At 52.5% G+C, this 24,468-nt stretch overlaps 2 protein-coding genes and 1 pseudogene across 4 annotated transcripts in view; 2 read left to right on the forward strand and 1 right to left on the reverse strand.

Moving 5' to 3' along the window:
• SLC7A7 (solute carrier family 7 member 7) overlaps positions 1 to 16,784 on the forward strand; it is a 34,941-nt gene extending 18,157 nt beyond the window's left edge. For all 3 annotated transcript variants that reach the window (XM_075530918.1, XM_075530919.1, XM_075530920.1), the window contains exons 4-11: positions 11,290 to 11,415; positions 12,177 to 12,321; positions 13,701 to 13,824; positions 14,059 to 14,162; positions 14,416 to 14,512; positions 15,467 to 15,616; positions 15,840 to 16,023; positions 16,252 to 16,784. In XM_075530918.1, the coding sequence (XP_075387033.1) occupies positions 11,290 to 11,415; positions 12,177 to 12,321; positions 13,701 to 13,824; positions 14,059 to 14,162; positions 14,416 to 14,512; positions 15,467 to 15,616; positions 15,840 to 16,023; positions 16,252 to 16,358 (1,037 nt within the window). In that variant the 3' untranslated portion in view covers positions 16,359 to 16,784. The remainder of the gene's footprint in view (positions 1 to 11,289; positions 11,416 to 12,176; positions 12,322 to 13,700; positions 13,825 to 14,058; positions 14,163 to 14,415; positions 14,513 to 15,466; positions 15,617 to 15,839; positions 16,024 to 16,251) is intronic.
• On the forward strand, positions 7,657 to 8,127 carry LOC142426286 (large ribosomal subunit protein eL24-like; annotated as a pseudogene).
• Positions 16,785 to 17,151: 367 nt separating the features above from the next.
• OXA1L (OXA1L mitochondrial inner membrane insertase) lies at positions 17,152 to 22,959 on the reverse strand. The gene is made up of 10 exons (XM_075530921.1): positions 22,856 to 22,959; positions 22,294 to 22,455; positions 21,559 to 21,775; positions 19,535 to 19,678; positions 19,217 to 19,302; positions 18,860 to 19,024; positions 18,558 to 18,662; positions 18,288 to 18,450; positions 18,109 to 18,189; positions 17,152 to 18,024 (listed from the first exon to the last, which is right to left on the reverse strand). The coding sequence occupies exons 1-10, from the start codon at positions 22,919 to 22,921 to the stop codon at positions 17,897 to 17,899; spliced, it is 1,317 nt and encodes a 438-aa protein (XP_075387036.1). The 5' UTR covers positions 22,922 to 22,959; the 3' UTR covers positions 17,152 to 17,896.
• Positions 22,960 to 24,468: the final 1,509 nt, after the last annotated feature.

Genomic DNA, 24,468 nt, shown 5'->3' on the forward strand with positions numbered 1-24,468 from the left:
TTAAGTAGGTTCCTGCAGGTATTTCCTAAAGGCCGTGGGGCTTTCCCAGAGGCCGGCAGTGGGTGTGTTCAAAGGGCTGTCGATGTTGGGCTCTCCCAGAAGCTCTGGAGAGGAGAATCGTCCTGACATCACATAGGGCGGACCCCTTGTCCTTCAGCATGTCCAGGCAGATGCTACCGAGTGCCCACGCTGGGGTGGTAGCAGGGGTGAGGAAGTACACTGTGGGCACAGTGTCAGGGTAGCTGTTGGGGAACTCCAGGGAGATCTTATCCCTCAGGCCTCCAGAGGCTGGGCCAGCTGCTCCGTGGATGGTCCCTACCCGCTTGGAAAAGTTGTCTGATGCCGGGAAGGCAGAGATTCCTTTGCTGCCAGACATCATGGGGTCATCAGCTCCTGTTGTAGCCTGTTGCCCACGGAACCCCGGGCTGCGCCCCTCTGGGCTGTGCCTATTTGGGCGCTATGACACTGGCTGTGACTGGGTGGCGGTTTGGGGAGGCCATTCGCTCGGTGCTGGCAGACAGGATCCCGGCAGACTGTCTTGGTTGCTTTTTCTTCCTGTTTTGCCAGAGAGATGGGACTTGACTTTTGGCAGGTCAGGGATAGGTGTTTGGAAGTCCAGCTCCCGTGACTGCCCTTTCTTCAGAACCTGGTGTTGGCCCATTCTTAGAATGGTGGATGTTTCTGCTCCGGACTGGCTAGCCTTCGACTTGCTCACACTGTCGTCACCTCATTATTTTGGTTTAGTTTTTTTTGCCTTTCATGTATATCAGTGTATCTTCTATCTTCCAGTCTTCAAAGGTGGTGTCTGTAGTTGATGATGCATTGGGCTGCTAACCTCAAGGTCAACAGCACAAGCAGCTCCGCAGGAGAAAGATGAATCGAGCTACTCGCGATGTCTGGGAAACCCAAAGGGACAGTTCTGTGGCCGGTAGGGTCACTGTGAGTCAGAATCAACTCGAGAGCAGTGAGTTTGGTTTTGCCCAGCCACTGGAACGTAGTCGGGGCCCAGTGCAGAGTGTAGTGGTAGAGGTTCGCGCAGATGCTTTGCGTCTGACACTTGACCTTAGTGACTTGATGTGGTCCGGCATGGTGCCAGCCTCCATGTGACCTAGCAGGGTATTGGCTCTGAGGGTGGTGGTGGGGGCTGAGGGCTGCTCTGGGAAGTGGGTGGAGGGGAGGACCGATAGATTCTGCTAGAACTGCCGCCTCTACAGGACTTCAGAACTCAGCGCCTGAGTGCTTTGGCCACGTGTCCTCCCGCAGTCTTGTTGGTACCAGAATGACTGACCTCATGTACTTGTGGCTAATGAGGTGGAACAGCCAGATGCTGGGTCCCCTGCTGATTTTTGCCCTTTGAACTTTCTATTTGGAAGCTAGTTACCTTTCTAGGAGGGGTTTTCCCCAAGAGATAAGGAAGCATATGCTCCATGCTCCACATTGAAATGGGACGGAGGAAGACCCTTGGGTGCTTTCTAGGGGGTGGTTGTAAAAATGGCGGTCTGACCTCCTCGAAACTTCACGGGGTGGGAGAATCATCACCACCAGCAGCAGCAGCAGGATGGAGGCTGATTCTGAAGAGGAAGAGGCCACTCCTGCCTCCTCACTGACCCCAACCGTCCACGTCTCCTGCTGGTCCTCCCAGGAAACACTGACAGTCCTAGGGCTTGTTAGGGAGGTAACAGCTTGTCATTCAGGATCAGGAAAGATTCAGTACAGAGTTTTTCAGTCTGGACAGCCTCTTTGCAGCCGTGCCCACAGACACCCCTCTCCCTGGACCTTGGTCTCGTAGCCCTCAGCCCCCCAGACCTCGTGGGCTAGCCCAGCCCCTGCCGTGCTCAGGCTAGCGCTACAAAGCTTTTTGGCTCCCAGATAGGTGCCTGGCGGCACTGGACTCTGCCAGTGAGCCTGCTGCCTGGAGGCTCTCTCGTCTCTTGCTCGTGGGCTGGACCATTCGTGCCAGTCTCCTGGTGCTGTTGCTGCTGTTTCTCTGCCTCTGCTTTTTTGCCGTCTCGCGCACACTCTCCTGGTACAGCTCTCCGACCCTGGGTCCAGGAGGTTCCCAGCGCAGGGACCCTGAGTCCAGAGGACGTGCCGGGCTTGGTTCTTCTTGGCAGTCATTAGGTCACCGTGCCCACGTCTGCAATGTCTCCTTTTAAGCCCAGCAAGGCAGCAAACCTGACCAGCCTCCTTGCTAACGTCTCATAGGCCTTGTACACTTGGTCTCAGCCCCACGAGGGTGCCGTATGCTGGGTTTTCCTTGTTAGCAAGCTGTCTCAGCCCTTTGGTGGGGCGCAAGCACCTCGTTTGCATAGTTGCCGGTCACTTGGTGAGAGAGGCAGCTGCCAGTGGCCCCTGGCCCCCCAGGGGTCCTTGTGAACATGGAACAAATGCTTCCGCAGCAGCGAGGACCATAGGGCTGTGCGCTAGTTTGACTCTCAAAGCTCCGGGGGCTTCCATGCTCTCTCACTCCCTCTTTTCTCTTTCTGCTTCGGAAGACGCTGATGGAACAGAAAAGGTCAAGGAAAGGTTAGAGCTCGTGGGTCCCCACTCTGGTTACTCGTTGGCACAACACAAAATCATGCCCCTTCCTCCCTCTCTCCAAGCAAATCACTCTGAGCCACCGGTAGAAGAATGGGAATGGAGGGAAAGGAAAGCTGCTGCAGCGGGCTTGGCGGCTTTGCTGCAGGAGGTGGGAGAGAGGATTTGAATGATCAAGGTGCTTTGAAATCGCCGGGGGCCAAGCCCAGAGCATTCGACTCCACTGGCCTTGGGTGGGGCCCGAAACCTGGAATACGTGAAAAGCTAACGAGTGATAACCAGTGTGCACTCACTGGCTAGAGGAGCGCAGAGGTGAGCGAAGGGGTTGAGCTTGTTCTGATCAAGGTTGCTCTGTATGTGATGAGTTTGACAGTAGGCCCGAAGCAGGCAGATCCTTAGGCTCCCCAAGCAAGCTCCGTCTCAGATGGCCTGAGTCAGACTCCGAACTGTGGGTTAGCACAGTCCTCGGCTGACTCTGCAGTTCTCGGGTGGCCCAGTGAACTGGATCTAGACGAGCAAACTGTAAGTTCTCTCTCTCCGGGACTAGATTTCAGCCTCGGTCCTTGGCTCCGAGCGAGAAAGATTTCATGCCGAAGCCGGGCTCGTGATCCAAGTGAATTTAATGAGAGTTAAAAGAAGCGTCAGGTTTTACGTGGCACCCATAGAATTCCTTTGACCATGTGGCCTGGCAGAGACTGCTCCGGGTCACGCAAGGATCCCTCTCCTCCCACAAAGACGACCAGACTCGCCAAGCAAGCCCCTCTCCCTTCTGGTCCCTGCCTTTTCAAGGGTTCCCGGGGGAGGTGTGGTGAACAACCCCAGGTCGATCCCATTGGCTGAATTGCAGTCACCTGGCCCAGGTGGGCTGCTCCAGGTGCAACGCCCGTCGGCGCCCACCGGCGGGAAAATCCAGCTTTGTCCTTTGCTGGCTCTCCTGGGCATGCGTAAATGGACTTCCCAATTCCCTAAGCTAAGCTGCCTAACAAAACTAGTTGGTAAGGATCAACTTAACAAGAGGGAGCTGACGTCAAAGTCAGCTGGCGTTGGCATTGTCCTGGCACAAACTGAAGGAGCCTCCAGTGGATGGAGCATCAGGATACTAACGGGAAGGTAAGTAGTTCGAATCCACCAGTCACTGTGTGGAAGATGGGGGCAGTCTGCTTCTGTAAACATTTACAGCCTTGGAAACCGAATGGTGCAAGTCTGCTCTGTCCTGAAGGGTTGCTACGAGTCAGACTCGACTCCCCAGCAATGGGTTTGCATACAAACTGCCTGCTGGCCCCTTCAAGGTGGTGGAGAGCCACTGGGATTAACATGCTGACTGGCTTCCAGGAGTGTTGACCCAGTAACCCATAGGGTGGATGCGTGGTATGTCTCCTGGCCAGCAACCCTGGGTCATGTACCTGAGCCAAGTGAAATGGTTCTCTAGCTGAAGTGGTCAGAGACTTGGCGGGTCAGTTACAGTGTGAGAAAAACAGCAGCCTCTAGACAGGCTGCAAGAAATAATCTGAGAAGCTGGACTGTCTGAAGACAAACAGGGAATCAGGATCGGAGGAAGCCTTCCTGGTAAACTACCATATGTAGATGACACAGCCTTGGGGGCTGAAAGCCAAGGAGACTGGAGAAGATCAGAGACCATCCCCTCCAACCACCCCGTTTCTGTTGACTACCCTCAACAGCAAGACAACAAATTCCTCACGACCGGACCAACATCCTCCATCATGATTGTAAGAGATGGCAGTCTTCCAGCCCTCTGTTTAACTTGGATCACAATCAATGCCCAGTGGTCAAGAAATCAAATGACGTGTGTTTTGGGCAAATGTGTTGCCCAAGACCCTTTCAGCGTATTAAAAACCAAAGATATCACTTTGACGACTAAGGTGCGCCTGACCTAAACCATAGTGTTTTCAATCGCTTCATCTGCATGCAAAAACTGGACAGTGAATAAGGAGGACAGTAGAATTGATATACTGGGATTATGGTGTAGGTGACGAATATTAAATATACTGTGGTCTGCCAGAAGAACAAACAACTCTCTCAGAAAAAAATATATAGCTAGAACGTTCCTTGGAAGCAAGAATGGTGAGACTTTGTCTCACATACTTTGGACTTGCTGTCGGGAGGGACTGGTCCCTGGAGAAGGGCATGATGCTTGGTAAACTAGAGGGTCAGCGGCATGGACACAAACATGACATGATTGTGAGGATGGCACACGGCGGTGGTTTGTTCTGTTGTCCAGGACACGGAACAGTAACCAAGGGAGCCCTGGTGGTGTAGTGGTTACACATTGGGCTGAGACCTGCAAGGCCAGCAGTTAAAAACCACCAGCAGCTCCTTGGGAGAAAGACTGGGCTTTCTGCTTCCGGAAACAGTCTTGGAAAGCCACGGGGATGTCACTCTGAGTCAGCATGGACCCCACGGCAGGAGTGGGCTTTGAAGGACAGACAGATGTCGGCAGCAGTGCCACTAGGAAGCCAGAAAGAAGTGGTTTTCAGGTGGAGAGTGTCCTAGATTCATCTTAGACAAAGCCAAACACCGTGACAAACATGGGGACCCGGCAGAGAAAAGGAGGAAGACACCTGGAGCCTGGATAGAAGCAGCGGATATGCGGCTTTTTCTAGAGACCATGAACCTGGACTTTCTGAGGGAACCGTGGGAGAGTGCTGGATGTAGCAAGGTGTCAGCAGGTCCGAGCGGACTAGTCAAAAGGCTTGGCTGCTCCTTCCGCACAGTGTGACTCTGACTGAATGTGGACTCTGCCTAGTGCAGAGCCCCGATTTTTCTCAGCAACATGCGACGAAGAGTTTGCTCACCTTAATGCACCCCCGGACCACTGCACTTCTGCCGAGGGCTGGGGGTGAATGCCATACCAGTCAGAAGAAACTGGAGATGTGTCCCTGGTGACTTTCAAGTTCAAGGTGGCAAACTGAGTGACAGGTGGACTTCTCACCTCTCTGTCAATGGGAGGTTGTATCTGTGAGAAAGAATGAAAACAAAGACAGAGACTAAAGCACTGGACCTGAACCCCACTACCAAGAAAGCTCTCCCTGGCAAGGGATAGAGGAGATTTCTGAGGCACTGAGGGCTAGGGGGCATTCAGTAGGCCTGTACACTGAGTGTTCCTAAAGATGGAAGTGTTCCCAATGTCCCTGGACAGAGGCCATGACCCTTTTCTTCAGGTTTTCCCGAATGGAACACATGGAAGCCCCCTCATCTCTTGGGATACTTTACAGACTTATCAGGTATTACATAGAAGAAGGAAGGTGGAAAGAATTGCTTAATCCATTTGGAGGAAATAGGATAGAAGGTGGAGAATGAGGTTTCTGGATTCATATCTACAGACGTTAAAAAAAACCCAAGACTAATAAATGCATTGAATCTTTCATTAAGAGGAGGAAACCCTTTTATAACAATCAGTGCTATTTCACTGGTGTTTAGCAGTAAGAGGGTATGCTCTGTTCAAAAGGTAGATTCACTAGAAAGAGCTGGGGATTGATGTAGCACATCAACGAGCTATGTACTCGGGTTGGGACCTGTTATAATAAGGGTACCTCCTGTGGAAGATCACATCTTGATTCCATTGATTACAGTGGGAGGGAAAGTTCAATACAACGAGAGACAGAGATCTTCAAAAGATTCTCTTTCTGCTTTGTTTCCCAACAAATGCAATACATGCTATCAACCAACCACTGAGTCCCATGCTCTGCCCGCAGGTGATTTCTCCCTGCAGCTTCTTGGGAATCTCCTCCTCACCACAGAGAGGCAGCTCGTCTCTTAGAAGGGGGCACAGACATGCTGACCTCTGTTACCTGGTGCGTCAGAGGGCTCTCCGGTTCCATCGATGGGATGTTTCTGAAGGTCTACCATAGCGATAGTGCGTGGATAGTGCGTCTGGAGGGAAGACATGGTAGAGAGGACAGGAAGCAGTAGAAGTGATAAAACTCTGGGCATATCCTCCAGAAATATTTTGCTTGCCTCGTAAGGAGTATAAAATTGGTACAAAAAGGAAAGATGAAAGCCTTACCTCCCTGGCCACCTTGTTTCACTCCATTAAGAGCAGTAGCTGTTACACTTTTTAAGGCTTATGTAGTATGACGAATGGTCAAGCACATTCAGAGAGAGCGAATAAGGCAACGAGCCTTCCCCGAGCGGCCAAACACCAACTAGAATGACTCTCCACCTGGTTCCATCTGTACTCTCAACCACCCCTCCCTCACCCTGCTAGGTTATTTAAAGTAACTCTGAGACATTGTGCCACTTGCCCCTTATAAAAACCTTCAGTGTGAATCTCTGAGAAATAGGGACTTTAAAATGATGATTTTTCAGACCTAATCAGGGGAATCCTGGGGGAGTAAGTGACAGCCCCTGTGAAGAGTTGATCTCCTGCTCAGGGATAGAAACGCTGGGGTTCCACACTCTCGGGTTAGGCAAAGAGCTCAGGGAAAAACGACATTGTAATCTCATGGTCAAGGATTTTAAAAAAAATAAAAAAGGACTAAGGGGTTCTCCAGAATGAAATTCTGCTAAGATAGTTGCAAATGATCTCCTTAGAAAAGAAGACTCCCCTAAAGAAACTGATGTGACCGAACAAGTTGATTTATTGAAAGAGGCGAGCTGGGGGCAGGTGACAAAATCCAGAGTAGATACAGGTGTGGCCCTGCGCTTCAAGAAGAATGTCTCAAAGGTCAGCAGTACCCAGCATGAACGGATACCTGACGAAATGGGTAAGGATGACAACTGCTTTGAAAGGAATGCTCAGTGCGATCGGCAAGGTCAAGTCTGGATGCGCTGGGCGCCCTTTGTTCCGTGGTAATAAATGACGGGAGCAAGAAGGCACAAGGACAGCTTCCTTCTACACTGCCGTTAGCTAGGAGAATGGCTAACCTGCACACCTTCAACAGATGTGGGCAGGCCAACGAAGCAGCAGGGCCCAGAGAGTGCAGGGGCCACTGCCATTGCTTTAGAGGCTGAGGATTCAGGAGCAGACAAATGCAAAGAATGTCTCCTGAGTTGAGATCTGAGAGCCCCCACCCTGTCCCTCTGCCCAGGAATCTCTGCAATCTTGAAAAACAGGAAGGATCCTCTTCTCCGGCTTCCTGGCCCTCTGCTGCCACAGCCATGAAGGTTGAGCTGTGCAGCTTCAGCGGGTACAAGGTTTACCCCGGCACGGTGGCGCTGCGCCAGGACCGACGGAAAGGTTTTCCAGTTCCTGAATGCGAAATGCGAGTGGGCATTCCTTTCCCAGAGGAACCCTCAGCAGAGAAACTGGACTGTCCTCTGCAGGAGGAAGCACAAGAAGGGGCAGTCGGAAGAAATTCAAAAGGAAAGAACCCGCCGTGCAGTCAAATTCCAGAGGGCCATCACTGGTCCGTCTCTTGCTGATATCATGGCCAAGAGGAATCAGAAGCCTGAGGTTAGAAAGGCCCAGCGAGAACAGGCCATCAGGGCTGCCAAGGAAGCAAAAAAGACAAAGCAAGCTTCTAAAAGGACAGCAATGGCCGCTACTAAGGCCCCCACCAAGGCAGCACCTAAGCAAAAGATTGTGAAGCCCGTGAAGTGTCCGCTCCCTGGGTCGGTGGAAAACGCTAAGTTGGCAGCAGACTTTCTAATAAAGATGCAACTATAAAAAAAAGAAAGAAAAACAGGAAGGAAGCAAACAAGTTGCCACCAAAGAGTGACCTATAGCGGCATCAGGGAGTCCAGAGGAGAGGTGGAAGACGGCGGGGCTGCGGGGTTTGGAGGTGGAGAAGGAGGTGTTTGGCTCACCAGAAGGAAGAGTGGGAGCTCCCTGCGAAAGCAAAGCTGCCTAAGGAAGCGTGCGGACTTGAGTCCGTGGGCATACGAAGCAGAAGATGGGTGCCCCAGCAGCTGAGGGTTGGGCACGAAGCAGAAGATGGGTGCCCCAGCAGCCGAGGGTTGGGCATGATGCTAATGGTGATGGGAGAGTTGTAGGATTAATGGAATTTATTTTTTAATTTTTAGGGACTTTAATTTAGGTTATCTCAACAAAAACCTGGGCATCTGACCCAGAGTGGACCAGGCTGCTTTGTTCTGTTTTAGCCTTCCTCAGTGTCTTCCTAGCCTTCAGCTTTTATTTATTTCTCCCTAACTTTTAGTTTGGCAGCTGGTGCCAGCACCCGCCAGGCGTTCCATGAGCGGGGTAGGCTGGGCGCGTCACTGTGGGTGCTTATGGGGCGACTTTTCGTAACAGCTTCCCCTTCGCCCCGCTGCTGTTGGGGAAGGAGCTACGACGTTCGAGTCAAGGGCCAAAGTAGATTCCCTGACCTTCCTCCTGTGGACTTGGCCCGGGACTGGGTGGGGACTGAATTGTACCTGGAGGTGGGACGGTAAGGAGTTGTTGTCCTTGAATATGGCCTCCATATTATTTTAACCCCCTGGTCTCCCATCCCTGTCTCTGAACAGTGCACTTGGCTGGGCTCTGTGGCCGAGGGTCAGCGGTATCCGCCCAGAGCAGAGAGAGTAGGGCGTCGTCCTCATAGCTCCCTACTTGCCACACTCCTTCCCTGCTCCTGAGTCCAGGAGGAAGTGCTCTTCAGACAATTCTTTGCTGGTTTTGTTGCACAAGATCTCCTCCTTCATTCAAAATGAGTCCCTAAAAAAAACAAAACTTGGTTCCATCGAGTCAGTGCTGACTCGGAGTCTCCCCCCGCCCCCACCCCGGTGGGTTTCTGAGACTGTAACTGTTTATGGGGTAGAAAGCCCATCTTTCTCCCTGGGAGCTGCTGGTGGTGTTGAACTGTCGACCACGTGGACTGCAGCCCAACACATAACCACTACACCACCGGGGCTCCTTAAATGAGCCCCTAGCACCCAATATGGAGGGAAGATTAGCCTATGGTCGGGTCAGTGGCTGAGAAACAAGGGTCAGGCTTGGGGGTGGCAGGAGTGCCAGCAGATGAATGCTGGCATCCTGAAGCAGCTGAGAACAACCAGCGGCTGCTGGTTCCGTTACCTGCATTCCAGTTTAGTGTGGTGGTCCACGCTTACCCTGAGGGCCATTTAAGAAGGTGCATTCAGGATCCCATTGCACTGGGAAAATGGCAGCTCGGCTGTCTGGTGTATCGAGTCAGACATCCAGCGCACCGCTGTGTGGGAGGCGGTAGAGATGGGGATGTAGGGTGTTGGATGACTGGAGGCAGAAGCGCAGTTGGGAGTAATGGCTGGGTGACTGGTCGGGCTGATGGGAATCAACAAATTTGAAAGCTTTGTGGAGGGCAAGATACTGATACTTTGGTCATTAAGTGGGGGCTGGACACGTGTGTCTTTAATTATTAACTTAGTACCATGGTGGCCTAGAGCTGTGGGTACATTTTGGCCCAGCCCTGTGATAAGATTTGGTTGTTTATTATCTTGCTTATTAAGCAGCAAGGCCCTAATAAAGAGCAGACAAGACCTTGGACGTCTTGCTTATGTAGAATATAAGGGTATAAGGAATATGGTGAGTTCAAAGATGGGACAGCGGCTCCGGTAGTCTGGTCTCTCCTGCTTCAAGGGATGGAATTCTCTCTGGCCCGAGTGTGGTGGGGCCAGAACACAATAAAACGGGGGGACCTGGGATAGATACCAAGGACCACCCACTGCCAGTCGAACTCAGAGGCAGGGAGTACTGATGTCCCGGAACAGGCAATCGAGTGTTGGGTTGCTTGCTTTTTCTCTACTGGTAAGTCAGGGTGACTCCGACCTCCTTGAAGTTCTTGGAAGACAGACCGTTAAGTCATCCTTCTAGTGTGATGAAGCGCCTCTTCACTCCGCCACCAGTGGGGAAGTGTGTTGTAATGTGCCCGCCTGACTGCTTAAGAGGCTGCAAGAGATCGAAGGGAACTTTCTGCTGAGTCTCAGAAATGTCTTCCGATTTTCGTCCCTCCCTGTCTGTGTGGGCTCTCTTTGATTTTATTAAAGTCGTGGTTTATGACTTGTTTAGGGGGAAAGTAGACTTCTTTGAGATTCTGATGCAAGCTATGGACTCTCAGAAAAAATGCATATGCTCACATGGACATAACAGCTTGCAAAGAACTTCAGGGCCCGTGAAGCTCCTGGCACTGGCGTGAGAACCCCAACGCTAGTGATCTGTAAACCTTGCGAAAGGCCGTTGAGTCAAGAGGAGCTGATCTTCCTCGGCTGTGTATGACGCTGGCTTTTGCGCCGCTTGGCCAGAGAACTGCCTTATCCGCAGTCTGCAGGCCCCTCTCAGCTTCAGGAATATTTCCAGGCTCGAAAACAAGCAGCTGAGCTGGCAGGCAGTGAGTGGGCAGGGAACCTGGCCCCAATCCTAATCCTTGGTCACACGTCTGACCTGCTGGCCCAGGCATGGGCTAAGTCACCACAGGACTTACCAAGGTTAACTTGATTCAGCAACAACTGCCCCCAGAGTCGGTGGGCTGGGTTACCATCCCTCATTCTGTACAAACATCACTCGCCTCTCACTGAGGAGCTCAGAACCTGAACCCTGAAGCTGCCTTTGGCCAATGGATCTATCTTCATGAGCAGTACTGGAAAAATTATGCGGGGGCCTCATGTTTTCTATGGAGCCTGGTGGCAGAGTGGTTATGTACTGGCTGCGCACTACAAGGTCAGCAAGGGGTGACAGCCTCAGAACCTCACAGGGACAGTTCTTCCCTGTCCACAAGGTCGCTATGAGTTGGCATCTTCTCGAGGGCAGCGAGTTTGCCCTTGGTTTTTGGATCGCTCTCCCAGTGATAGGGTTACCGACCCATGTCCTTTTCCTTCCAGGTCTCTTAACCTTCATTAACTGTGCCTATGTCAAGTGGGGAACCCTGGTACAAGATATTTTCACCTATGCTAAAGTGTTGGCGCTGATCGCGGTCATCATTGCCGGCGCTGTTAGACTTGGCCAGGGTAAGCATTAACAACGACAATTACGCATTTTCTATGAACCACACGTTTCTCAATTCTCTTGGCACTTGATCTCATTCAGTTCTCACAATGACCCTATTTGGTAGATCTACTCACGGGGGAGCTGAAATTTGGGCATAGGCAGACTGACCTCTGAGTCTGTTGACTTAACTTCTGTGCATGCTGCCTTCCAGAGGCGTCTGATCTTGGCGGAAGAGCCCACAGTCTTTCCCTGGGACTTGGCTTTTGCTGATTAATGAACCGAAATGCTAGGGCTGTTTTCCCAACTATTTTTTGAAAGAAGAGGGCAAAGGCAGACTTTAACTCCTTGCTCCACAGCCCTCCACCACCTGCCAGACAGGTACTCGGCTGTCATGGGCATATGGAGACCTGCCCTGTGTCTACTCCTGTCAACTCTCTCTGGAGTTAGAAAGCGGGGGCAGGAGTCAGACAGTGTGCAGATGGGGCGGCAGCACTCCTGTGTACCTGCCCTTCTGCTCCCAGGGGACTTCCTGTCCCTGAAAGTAGCCCCAGGCTCATCTTGTGAAGACCCCATTCTGTCTGCTCCATTCCTGCTCATGTCTGTAGATCTTTCTCTGAGGCCCGTTTCTTCCCTGGCACCCTTGCTGTTTCTGAGCCACTGGTCTGCTGCCATGAGCATATTCTTCCACTTCTTCGACGGGATCACCGTGAAGCTGGGGATGGGGTGGGCGGCGGAGAGGAACTACTAATGCTTCTGCCTTCCAATGTTCTGTGGGTTCCAGGCAACACCTCTCACTTTGAGAATTCTTTTGAGGGCTCATCCTATGCGCTGGGCGACATTGCCCTGGCCCTGTACTCAGCACTGTTTTCCTACTCCGGCTGGGACACGCTCAACTATGTTACCGAGGAGATCAAGAATCCTGAGAGGTAGGTACTTACCAGCGACGATTCCAGCATAACGAGGGACACCATGCACTGAGCCCCTACCCTGGGCTAAGCACCATTCTCCAGAGCTTACGCGATGAATGTTATCAGCCCCATTTTAATAGGCGAGGCATCAACCCGAGGGCCAGAGACATAATTCGTCACACACAATGGAGCTGTTAACCTCGCATATGCTTTTTTTAAAACCATAGATGAGTTTATTTTTAGATCAGGTATTTTTTTCTTTTTAGCTCTTTCCTGTCACCCACCTGTTGTCTCCCAACTTGAAGCTGTACTTTCCAGAAAGCTTCCTATCGAACTGACACTGTGGTGTCCTTGCAGTGATTCAGCCCCTCTCTTCTGGAGTCCTCCAGGGTGGAAAGCGCACTGGACAGGGCGCGAAGCAAGGGCCTGGAATCGGTCTTTCTGTGGACCAACTTGAAGCCGCTCACCATCTCTTTGCCTGCTTTCTTTCTCTGATTGGGGGTGGTGGTGGTGAGTGATGATTGCCTGTATCTCTCCTGGCCCTAAAATTCTGCTTTGGGAAATAGAGTTTCTATAAATTCTGAAGTCAAAGGAACAATAGTTCTGTCAACAGTCCTTTTGACTTTGAGACACAATGCTCTCGGTATATGCCCAGGGCTGTAACCTTGGGGAGCAGAGATAAAAGCAGGGCCCAAGCCTGGGTGGTGCTTCCCCCTACTGGACGGAAGCCGAATGACTTGAGTGTTGGCATTCTCTCTCTCTTGGGCAATCCCACTGTCAAGGTTGTTTGGAAAGATGGTGGCTTTATTGGGCTAGAGGAATCCCGAGTCGCCATCGCCTCTCTTGGCTGTTGGGATGGTACTTGAGGTTCTCCAAATGGAGGGAGGGGTGGCGTGGGCATGTTTCCCAGGTGGTTTCTTTGGATACACACATGGTTCTTCCTGTTGAGGACCGGTATTAGGTCTCTGGTGATGTTGGATTTCATAATTTGTCTTCACACTTCCTTCTGTTTCTCGACTGTAGGACGGAGTTTTCAGTGTGAACAATCTCAGAGAAGGGATACTGATAACAAGAAGCCTTTAGATTTAAAAAAACCCAGCAAAACTCAGAAACCACCCATCGCTGTTACTAAGCCGGAACACAGCTTTGTGTTCCTCCAGTTTCTTTCATTTTTTTGAGCCCTTTCTCTGAATGTTTTTGAGCTCCTAAGAGTTCAGAGCCTCAGGGCTCTGAGCCAGTGTGTAAGGCCATCCGAGGCCCAGGGCCGGGAGAGCCGCAGCAGGCAGCCCCAGACCTGGACAGCTAGTGTGGCAGAGGAAGAGCGTAGGGTTTGGATGGGGCTGCGGGACCCCCCCCCCCCGTGAGACTAATGCCTCCTTTATCCTGTTTGGCTGTAGGAACTTGCCCCTCTCCATCGGCATTTCCATGCCCATTGTCACCATCATCTACATCTTGACCAACGTGGCCTATTATACCGTGCTGGACATGAGTGACATCCTCGCCAGCGATGCGGTTGCTGTGGTAAAGGGCCTTGACCAGCAGTGGGCTCCTGCGTACATCCTGGCTGTGCAGAGTCCTGGCCCCGGGAGTGGGGGATCGTCTCGCAGGGGCACACTTAGGACACTGGGCTTGGAGGGTCTTGTGACCTCTGGTAGAAGCTGGGTGGGCTCCAGCAAAGGGACTTTGGGGGACTGTCGCCCTGCCCTTATCACCCTTCGGCCCCGCTGACGACTCTGGTCCATTCCTTTCCTGTAGACTTTCGCAGACCAGATTTTTGGGGTATTCAACTGGACAATTCCGTTTGCAGTGGCGCTGTCCTGCTTCGGTGGTCTCAATGCCTCCATTGTGGCTGCCTCTCGGTAAGGGCAGTGCTCCCACTGGGGAGCTGCGTGTGGGGGGGTGAATGGCAGGACTTGGACTGTACCACCTGCATCCTCTACAATGATACCCGGTCTCCAGGGGCAGCCTCAGTTTCTCCCTCAGCTCAGTGGTGAACACTATTCTCTGTGTTGTTCACACTCCTTTGGAGAAGGGATGGAAGAAAAACCGGGCCGTGAGGCAGGTAAACTATACTGTCCGTGGGTCATGGTTACATCTGTTTACGTCAAATAGGCTTTTCTTTGTGGGCTCGAGAGAGGGCCACCTTCCTGATGCCATCTGCATGATTCACGTCGAGCGGTTCACGCCAGTGCCGGCTCTGCTCTTCAACGTGAGTAATCTCAAGGGGGCGCTAGCAGTAAGATTAGGGCCATGGGGATGGCGCGGGGTAACAGATCGATTTAGTCCAGCAGACATACAACCTTGCAACATTTCTGAAAGCTCTAAAGGAGATTCTAGAAAAACTGCTGGGACCCCCAGAATGTGCAAGGCACTGTGCTAACTGGTGTGGTGCTGATGAAGAATCTGCCTTTTCTCTTGAATGGTTAACTTTCATGAGGCCTGGCGGCCTAGTAGGTTACACTTTGGGCTGCTAACTACAAGGTCGGTGGTTCAAACCCACTAGCTGTTCCTCAGGAGGAAGAAGAGGCTTGGGAACCCACAGGGCAGTTCTCCCTGTCTGGTAGGGTTGCTATGAGCCAGGTTTGACTTGAAGGCGGTGAGTTTGGTTGCGGTAACTCCCTGTGGTCTAGGATAGGTAAGGAGTCTCTCACAGAGCACATGCTGTGGCGGGGGGTGGGGTGGTGCTCTGGGAGTCTGAGGTACCGAGAAAGGGCACTTGCAGAGCGGTAGAGGGCGAGAACTTGGAAGAAGTCCCTTTGAGGCGTAGAGTTAGAAGCAGTGGAGAAAGCAGCAGCACTGGAAGACCCCGAGGAGGAGGGAGCACAAAGTGGAGTCGGGGAGGAAAGCCAGCTGGAGAGTGGAGGCTGGTTGAGGGGTGGTTTTGAGCTGGAGAAAGAAGGGCTTTCTACTGTCTTAACCAGGTCGACTCAATGGCAGTTAAAAATTTGTTTTATGCTTGAGCTGTGTTACACAGGTGAACGTACGATTTGAAGGGGCTGAAAAAGCAGTTGAGAGACTACTGGCTTCTGAGAGGAGTATTGGAAGTAGGGTGGTAAAGGGAGGAGTGGGTAGGGGAAAGAACAGACGGGGGAAGGCTCAGGACTCGCGGAAGGGAGAAGGGAAGCAGGCTCTGACGGGAGGTCCCTACCGGGTGTTTTCCCAGGGTATCATGGCACTGATCTACTTGTGTGTGGATGACATCTTCCAGCTCATTAACTACTACAGTTTCAGCTACTGGTTCTTTGTGGGGCTCTCCATTGTGGGCCAGCTCTATCTGCGCTGGAAAGAGCCCGACCGGCCTCGTCCCCTCAAGGTAACTCATCAGAAGTCATTATTTCTGCTCTATCTGGAGCTGTGAGAACAGCGGCCACAGGAGCCTCTGAAAGACAAGTTCAAATTCCTTTGCTGAGGACCTGGTGGGGGTGTGGAGATGAAGGGGTGGGAAGGCGGAGGGTCAGGGCTCTGGTCTTCACAGGAAGTAGGTGGTGCTGACTACGCATCCCAGATGGCCTCATCTTATTGTTTCCTGCCTTCAGCTCAGCCTGTTCTTCCCCATTGTCTTCTGCCTCTGCACCATCTTCCTGGTGGCCGTTCCGCTCTACAGCGATACCATCAACTCCCTTATTGGCATTGCCATCGCCCTCTCGGGCCTGCCCTTTTACTTCCTCATCATCAGAGTGCCAGAGGGCAAGCGGCCTCCTTGTCTCCGGAGGATTGTGGGTAAGCCTGAGCTCCCCCAGGGAGCAGCAGCTAGTTCGTGGCTTGGTTGGCCTTCTCTGTACATCAAGGTTCCAAACCCTTTACCATAGCCCCTTCCCGTTACTAACTCCAGGCCTCAATGGACTCCACCCCCACTGCAGAGCCAGCCCCAGCCCCAGCCCCATGTGTGCCACTTGAGCTCAACCCAGCTGCCTTCTCTCCAGTCTTGACTCTAGCTTCTTTTGATAGTATCCGCCACAAAGTACCTCCAAGTCCTGTCTATGTCCGTTGCTGCGGAGATGGATCTGGAAGACGGGGAAGACACGCCCAAGCATCGCGATGCTAAGTCGGACTAAGCATCTCTGTGAATCCTGAGCTGTACAATCAGGGACGGCTTGCTTCCACGGCTGGCGTCAGAGAAGTTGGAAGGAATGCTTCATTCTCTGGAGGCACCTATCCAGATGCCTGGCCAAGGCAGCTTCAACCTCGTGAACTTGCTTTTCGAGAGATTGAACATAATTTATTAGTTTTGGTACACAGTGTTCTGGATTTTTTTTAAAAGGGAAGGCGGACTGTGATGGGGAGCATGTCTCGACATTCCTAGGTGTTTCAGAGACTCGCTCCCATTTGGGTGTGCCCACCCACTCGTCTTTCCTCTCAAAGGGCCAATAGTGCTCCGGGCTTCCTGTCTCGGAGAGACGCGGAACTGTCACAGGTGCTGGGCGAACAATAAAGGGATCGATCTGTCCCTCAGATTGCAGTGGGTTTATGTGCTCTGACCGCTCTGGGACAGCGTCTGCTACAATGGCAGGAAGACAAAGCATTCATGCCAGAAAGCACCCAAGTTTTTATTTTCCCCTTTCCCAGCCGGTCCCTTACGCACTGACGAGCACCTCTCATCTGGTGTAGGAGTACTAGGTTGTTAGTAAAAACATCAACATTCCTGTGGGGCAGGAGGAAGGTAAGGCAATCCTCTTCATAAGTGATATAATCATTACTTTATCCATAGCCATTAACACACAGTTGAGAGAAGGACATTCTACAAGTGGACTGGCTTCAGACGGCAGTACATGAATTGTCAACCTGTACAGGTTAAGCTTATCAGCGATTGGACACTATTTAAACCAAAAATGGGAGCTGCAACAGGGCAAAACTTTCAATTTTATTAAAACGTTCATTTGTCGGCAGCGGCGGAGGCACACCTGTGTGGCAAACGCATGGCCTGATACAGCTCGGAGGGTATTCCAATACAAGTGTGGCAGGTCCGGCCCTCATGACGCTCAACTTTCTTAATTCCCAAGTATTTGCGCACATCAAGTTCTTAAATAACACAGGGAATTACTATTGCTGTAGGACTCCCAGCAGCCCTATGTGCAAGAGAAGGAAACCCTGTCCAGTCCCGCAGCATCCTTGCCATTGTTGTTTGAGCCCCGTTACAGCCACCGGGCCGACCTCGTTTTCCCTGGACCTCTCCTGAAAGGAATCTTGGGTCAATAAAATCGAATCAGTTATACCTGCGACTGCACAAGAAAGGTGGGCAGCAACAGCCCGAGGTGAGGGGGCTTAGGAGCAATGGGGAAAGCCACTTTGAGACACCGGTCTGCTCCATGGGGCATCACGAGCAATCGTCTCCCACACATCCTGTTTCTGGGGAGCACACAGCCCATGTCCCTGCTCAATAAGTGTGAGGAGGCAGCCACGTGACGCAGAGCTTTACTAATTCTGAGGGTGGGAAGAACACCTGGCTCCCGTGTTCCCTTTACACACACGTATGAGAGTCTAGTGGAGCCCACACCTCCAGGCCCCCCAGTTCCTAGGACCAGGGCCCCGCAGTAAGCCCCGTTCTGAGGAGTGGGAGGAGACCACGTGCCTGCCGGTCCGAGCAGGGACACAGTCAGACAATTGTGTTCTGCCATGGCTTCTTTGACTTTGGTTTGCTGCCGCCGCTGGGGGTGGTGGCAGGAGGGGGAGTCTTTGCTGGCTGAAGCAGAGGGCTGTGGGCAAAGGTCTGTCGTAAGGGGCCTGGGGAAAGAAGAAAAACAAGTCTCAGGGGACACAAGGAGGGAAGAAACAAAGGGTGGACTTTTGCCTGGGAAGGTGACTTACCCCTGGCTGCTAGCTCTAGGTGGTTCTGCATGCGCTGCTCACGCTCACGCATCTTGTGGGCGAGCTCAGCATTCTTCCAGCCTGCATGAGGAGGGACGAAAGGCGCCTGTTATGCAACCATTTTTGCCTGGCCGCCCCTCCCGCCCCCCAATCCTGTTTCACAGTGGGCTGGGCCTCACCCCGTTTGAAACTCTTGATTAAACCTTCCCGTGGAGTCAATTTCTCAGGGCTGTGCACTACGCGCTGGGGGATTTTCAGTGCAGTGCGTACAGCAGGGATCCGCAGGCAGGTCACCTGGACCAGGGAGAAGATATTCGAGGAGAGCCAGTACATGAACACTGCCTGCGGGAGAAGAGGAGAAGGTGCTCAGAAGCAGCAGGCAGTGAGCTTGCTCGGAACTGGCCGGGCTAGGCCAAAGGACGGGGCACTGCGCCGAAACCTTTACCCACCGAGGGGAAATGGATGGTTATGGGTAGGACTGCCAGCGGCATGATTCTGATGATGTGTCTCATCCACTGGAGGTCAGAACTCTGCATACCTGTCTCGGCACCCAGCTGCAAGACGCAATAAAACGAGGAGGAGGGAAGGGCTCCTCAATGCACATTGGTTTTAAATAATCCGGCTCTTAATTTCATACCGGTCCAGGGAGTGGAGAACGACAAACCGTTCCACATAACACCACGTGACCGCCATCCCCAGCTCACTCAAGCCGTCGGCTTTGCAGGCCGGGCTTGTGGCCAGCCTTGCTTACCTCCAGGACACCCCACATGGTGGCAGTGACCACCAGTGGTAACACGTAGGTGGGGTCGGACACCGTGAGGTTCTCGAACCACCAAAGGCCCCCGGTCTGCATGCTGGGCACTGGAAGGTTGGCCATTTCTCTCAAGGCAATGAAGAAGGAGATGAAGATCGGGGCCTAGCACACAGCAGAAACAGCAGAGGCACTCTTGAGTTGAGGACCAAGTTCTCGTTTCCTTCTTACCCGACGCCACGAGTATGGCGACACCCGTTTGGGCCCAAGCTGAGGCACAGGACGCACAGAGGCAGGAGCTCACTGCTCCCGGCTGAGTGGATTCAGGAAGAACTAAGGGGGCACGCTTTTGCTCACCTGAGTAAGAGGTAGAATGAGCGGTTTGAAGAGCTTCACACCGTGCTTTTTCTGATAGAGCGTCATCTCAGTGGAGGCTCTGTAGACTGGGAAGGGAGGGGGAAGTTAGGTCAGACGCCGTGCACACCTTGAGGCCTGCCTGGCCTGTGAAACTTCTACTTGACCCTGGCTGGTCACCGGAGCACTGGGCTCAGGCAAGGCTTTGGAACTTGCTCAACGGCAGTGACTCCTGCGGTAGGCTGCTGCTTTCCCTCAACAGAATGTCAGGGAAAAGTATCAACGAGGTCCTCTCCCAAACGCATCCTGCAACTGACTCACATTCAGACGTGTCTCCTGCCAACTTTGCCTCCCGGATCCGAGCGGAAAACCTCTGGATCTCTGGCAAGTGGTTGTGGATCTTGGCTGCTTCTCGCTGGCCCTTGACGATGATTGGAAAAACCAGGCAGCGGGCAAGGACTGTACCTGGAAAACACAGAACTGGAGTGAGGCCCCGGGCAGGGCTGCAGCTGGGAGATGGGCAGCTTTTCAGTTCCCAATGAATAGGTTTCTCTCATTTCAACCTTCACCACAATGACTGCTGCCCAAAGGGACCCAGAGCTAAGGGTAGGGATACGATTTAATTCCCTCAAGGCCCTGTTCTCTGCAGAGAACAAAGTGTGCATTTCTCACAGCAAATAACCAGCAATCCCGCCCATTTTCCTATAACAGGTGACAGAATCTATTTTCCTAGATCAACGAGTTGTAACAGTAGACCATTTTATTCAACCAAGTTTTGCCCTACTCCATGGACTAGAAAGGACAGTCTGGCTAGATGACTGGGTACACTCTGGCCTTTGCTTTTTATACCTCTCCAGAACGGGGGGTGGGGTGGGGCCCTCTCAGGAACGCAGTTTGAAAGCCACTGTTGTAGAAATTTTGGGCGTTGGAGGTAATCTGACTTCAGAGCTCATTCCTATTTCTTTTCTTCCGCTATGTATCTGAGTCATCCTAATGTTTTAGTTTAGAGTATCTATAGGAATCTACCCCACAGGGTGGCTAGAGTGTGAATCCGCAATGGCAGGGAGTTTTGGTTTTGATATGATACTCAAGAAGGTCAAATGCTGAGGAAAGACCAGGAAGAGGCAGCTTTGGCTCAGTGAACATTACCGATGGTGATGTGGAGCAGGAAGGGCGAGCCTAGGACAGCAGCCCTGGAAGGATGAGTGGAGGGCTGGCTAATGGAAATGGGATGGTGTGCCCAGAAAGACAGGAAGGAAACCAGGGGAGGTGGCCGTGAAGTTCCAGGATGGATTTCAACGTGTTTGGTGTCCGATGGAGAATGGTGAAGGATGGTTAACACAAGTGGGTGAACAAGCATATCACTGGCAGTTAGACTGAGATGAAATGTCTAAGAGCCAGGCTACTAAGGGTCAAGGAGCGAATGGGAAGGAAGTAGGTCCACTGGACGTAGACCACTTTTAGGCAGTCAGGAGGGAGACTTCGAAGAGACAGGAGAGAAGGGATAACTGATAGAGCAATATGTACCAAGAAGCAGAATTTGAAGAACAGTTTTCACCGTTTACAAAGAAAGCAATGTGGATGGCCTTCCAAATTTGAGATCTAAATGCTTAATCTGACTCTTCATCACTGTTAATCATGAATTGTTATTCTAATTCTATGCTCACAAATAGTGATATTTCTTAAATCCCAGATGATCTCACTCACTCATTCACCGCCATCAAGTCAATGTTTCACTCAAAGCAACCCTCTAGCACAGTCTAACTCCCCCAATGGATTTCCAAGACTAAATCTTGAGGGGAGCAGAAAGCCTCATCTTGCCCCCATGGAATGGCTGGTGGGTTTGAACTGCTGATCTCATGGTTAACAGTTCAATGTGTAACACACCATGCCATCAGAGCTCCTACCTAGGGATTCTATAATGCCCTCTAGGGAATACGAGGAGACATCTAAGCACCACAGACCTCTAGCCCTCATCCGAATGACCTGCTTTCTGCAATTACTTCCTTAACTTACCCACAGACTACCATCTTTAGAAGATTGGAACTCTAAAGGTCAACGAACAATCCTTGAACGAACTAAGTAAAAGATTGAAACCCCAAGTTGCCATTTTCTCTACCCTTTAAAGCTGTTGCTGTGAAATCGATGCTGACTCATAACGACTCTATAGTAGAGAACAGAACTGCCCCACGGGCTTCGAAGGCTGTAATCTTCATGGAACTGAAGCGATGTCGTTCTCCTTCAGAGTTGCTGGCAGGTTCGAACATTTTGGTTAGCAGCGAAGCACTTAACCACTGGGCCACCAGGGTACCCCCCCCCCCCAACCCGGAATATATTCTCCTTACAAGCAGCAATGGCCCCCCACCATGGCAGGCCCAGGTCAAGATGTATAAATTCCAGAAGGTTCTGGATCAGCCCCACTGGGGTGTAGGATCCAAGGCCCAGTTCAGAGAAGCTCTGTTCAGCAATGGCTTGGACCACATCTGCAGTCTCTCCTGGAGCCACCTCTGTCACTACTGTGGGTGGGGGTGTCACAGGGACAACAGGAGGCGAAGGCTGGACCTGTGTGGAAAGAAGTCATTCAGCAGGACAGACACACAGAATGCCAGTGTTGAGTTCTCTTCTGTGGACTCTAGTCCAGGTTAGGACGATAGCTAAACCTGAATGTGATTTCCTGTCCTCCCTTCTTGTCAGGTAATCATTTCTTGTATAAGGGTTTCCTAACACTTCAGTCATTTGGGTACCTTTCATGATTTTTGCTCTATCTTGACACTATTATACTTTAAAGCACCTCCCTTTTAAGAACCCAAGTATCTAGTCTCATCTTGGGGAATGATTTCCATGAAATTAAGGGGTTGACGACTTACAATTTCTCCAATATACACATACACTTGGAACCATTATCGCATATACTGCCGTCAGTGACTCTCGTTTCATTTCCCAAATGAATCCCACCCCTAACTTTAGGAGTTGTGGGAAGGGTGCCACCACCGCCCCCATCCCGCCCCCCGAACCAAACCCAACCCCAAACCAAACAGAAAGCATCTTTCTTAAAGCTTCAGGGACCAAACTCTTCTCACCTGGGCTTCTGCAAACGAGATGGCCGAGGTACTGAGGCAGCGGGGTCCAGCGACTTCCAGCCGGACGTAGTGCGGGCGCCCGCTGTTCTGGCCGGGTGGAAACAGGAGCCTGGCGGTCAGCGGTCTCCGGAGCCGGTGCGAGGACCCCGCGAAGTCGTGGCACTGAGTGGGGTCAAAGGATGAGAGAGTCTTACGTCCTCGCGTGGGGGGTCCCACCGGTGTTCTGTAAAAGCCCGCCGCCCCTGCAGGGGTCACCGGCGGGGCCGGACCTTGCCTGAAGGCATGCAGCTGGGGACTCGATCCCATCCCAGGCCTCCTGGATCTCAGCTCCGCACACGTGCACCGCACGGCTGCACGGCGGGAGCTGCCGTCCCAGGATCGAGCTCCATCCCGGGATGAAAGACACCGGCCGATCAACCCAGGTCCCGGGCCGCCTGCGACCCGGGGTCGTGCGAGGCAGCTCCCGGTCCTCCGGCCGGTGTTCGCCAGGCGAGCGCCGCGTGTCCCTGGGCGGGTCACGGGAGCAAGGACGCATTCCGGCACCCAGCCGGGACCCCCTTACCTGACGCCGCGACCGAAGCCAGAGCAGGAGCTCGCGGCGCCGGAACAGCAGCCCCGCCGCCGCCATGTCTCCCCGGAAACGGGCTCGCGCATGCGCGCGCAGACGCGCCGGCCGCGGCGGACGCCCTCTAGGGGACGCGCTCGGCGCCGGGCGGCGGTAGACGATCGCGCGCGCGCCGCGTGTGAAGCGGGCTCGCGCATGCGCGCCCAGATGCCCTCTCGGGGACGCGCGCGTCGCCGGGCGGCCCTAGACGATCGCGCGCGCGCCGCGTGTGCAGCGGGCTCGCGCATGCGCGCGCAGATGCCCTCTCGGGGACGCGCTCGAGCCCGCGCGCCGGGTGCAGCGGCCACGGAGACGCTCCGCGTGCGTCGGCAAGGTCATTCCCGCGCTGGCTTCGACGGAAGGTAGCGGTTACCTGCGCTGACCGGGCTTCCGGCGCTGTGCGATTGTGCCCCGCTGTAGTAGGTTCAAAAGGCAGTTTGGGTTGTGCGCGGCCTTTCCCTCCTGCACAGCGATGGTGAGTTCTTGTGGTCCAGTCGCATCTACTCATAGTTAACCTGAACCGCAGCCCAGGCCCGGGCAGCCTCTCGATTGTGTTCAACCTATCGAGTGGATTTATACAATCAGTCATTATACAATGCTATCAGCTCTCCACGCCCCCCTCCAATTCCCATAACTGTTACTCGTGTCTCTGCCTCTGAGGGGTCATCTCTCTGGACTTTCATGTACCGAACAACCTTAAATAGGCAAATGAGCATATGCAAATCTAACATAATAGGTGAAGCAAATGAAAACCTTAATAGTGAGGGGAGAAAATATTAAAGAACTAGAGGTGATTTATGTGGTTCATCAGTGCCATAACCGCACCCTGTATTTATCATCCGTTCTGTGTGGCCCTTCTGAGAGGGACTGTCCAATTATCTTGCAGGTGGATTTTGGGTCTCCATTGCACTATGCCCCTTCGCATACAGTTGGTTGCATGTTTTTGAACTTCTGATAGCTCTTTCGGTCAACACCTCATGATCACAAGGGCTGCTAAGCTTCTTTCATGTGGGTTTTATTGCTTCCCTGATGGATGGCCGCTTGTATAATTTACAAGTCCTTAATTCCCCAGGTGCTGTATCGTCTTTTTTTAAAATAAAAAAATCATTTTATCGGGGGCTCTTACAGCTCTTACCACAATCCATACATTCATCCATTGTGTCAAGCACATTTGTACATAAATCCATCATCATTTTCAAAACATTTTCTTTCTACTTGAGCCCTTGGTATTGGCTCCTCATTCCCCCACCCCCCTTCCTCAGGAACCCTTGATCATGTCTTACACTGAGATATTAAAGTTTATTGTGCCAAACTGGCTGATGAACACATGTGGGGTTGATTGAAGGGTAGAGGGATAAATGGCTGGGTGAGCCTCACCTTTCTGGTTCTTGGGTCTCTTGCTTTCTGATGGTCGGGCCAGGGTGCAGCTGCTTCAGCTTGCAAGGCTCACTTCCTGCAAGATATCCCTGAGGAGAAGCCACATGGACCTACCCCAATGCAGCCCTGGGTGCTGGAGCAGCCGTGTGGAGACCCCTGCCAGCGCTGAGATGCTTACACATTCATTGATTCGG

Source organism: Tenrec ecaudatus, chromosome 14, assembly GCF_050624435.1.
Source record: "Tenrec ecaudatus isolate mTenEca1 chromosome 14, mTenEca1.hap1, whole genome shotgun sequence".
Taxonomy (NCBI): Eukaryota; Metazoa; Chordata; class Mammalia; order Afrosoricida; family Tenrecidae; genus Tenrec; species Tenrec ecaudatus.

What these genes read in the sequence shown, in the direction of transcription:
- OXA1L (XM_075530921.1), bottom strand. Translation starts at nt 22,921, where the DNA reads ATGGCGGCGGCGGGGCTGCTGTTCCGGCGCCGCGAGCTCCTGCTCTGG. An exon ending in GGCTTCGGTCGCGGCGTCAG is followed by an intron (nt 22,456 to 22,855) that starts GTAAGGGGGTCC and finishes GACCCCACTCAG; the next exon opens with TGCCACGACTTCGCGGGGTC. An exon ending in GTGGGGGGCCATTGCTGCTT is followed by an intron (nt 19,679 to 21,558) that starts GTAAGGAGAATA and finishes TGTGTTTTCCAG; the next exon opens with GTACAGTCCTTGCCCGCTGC.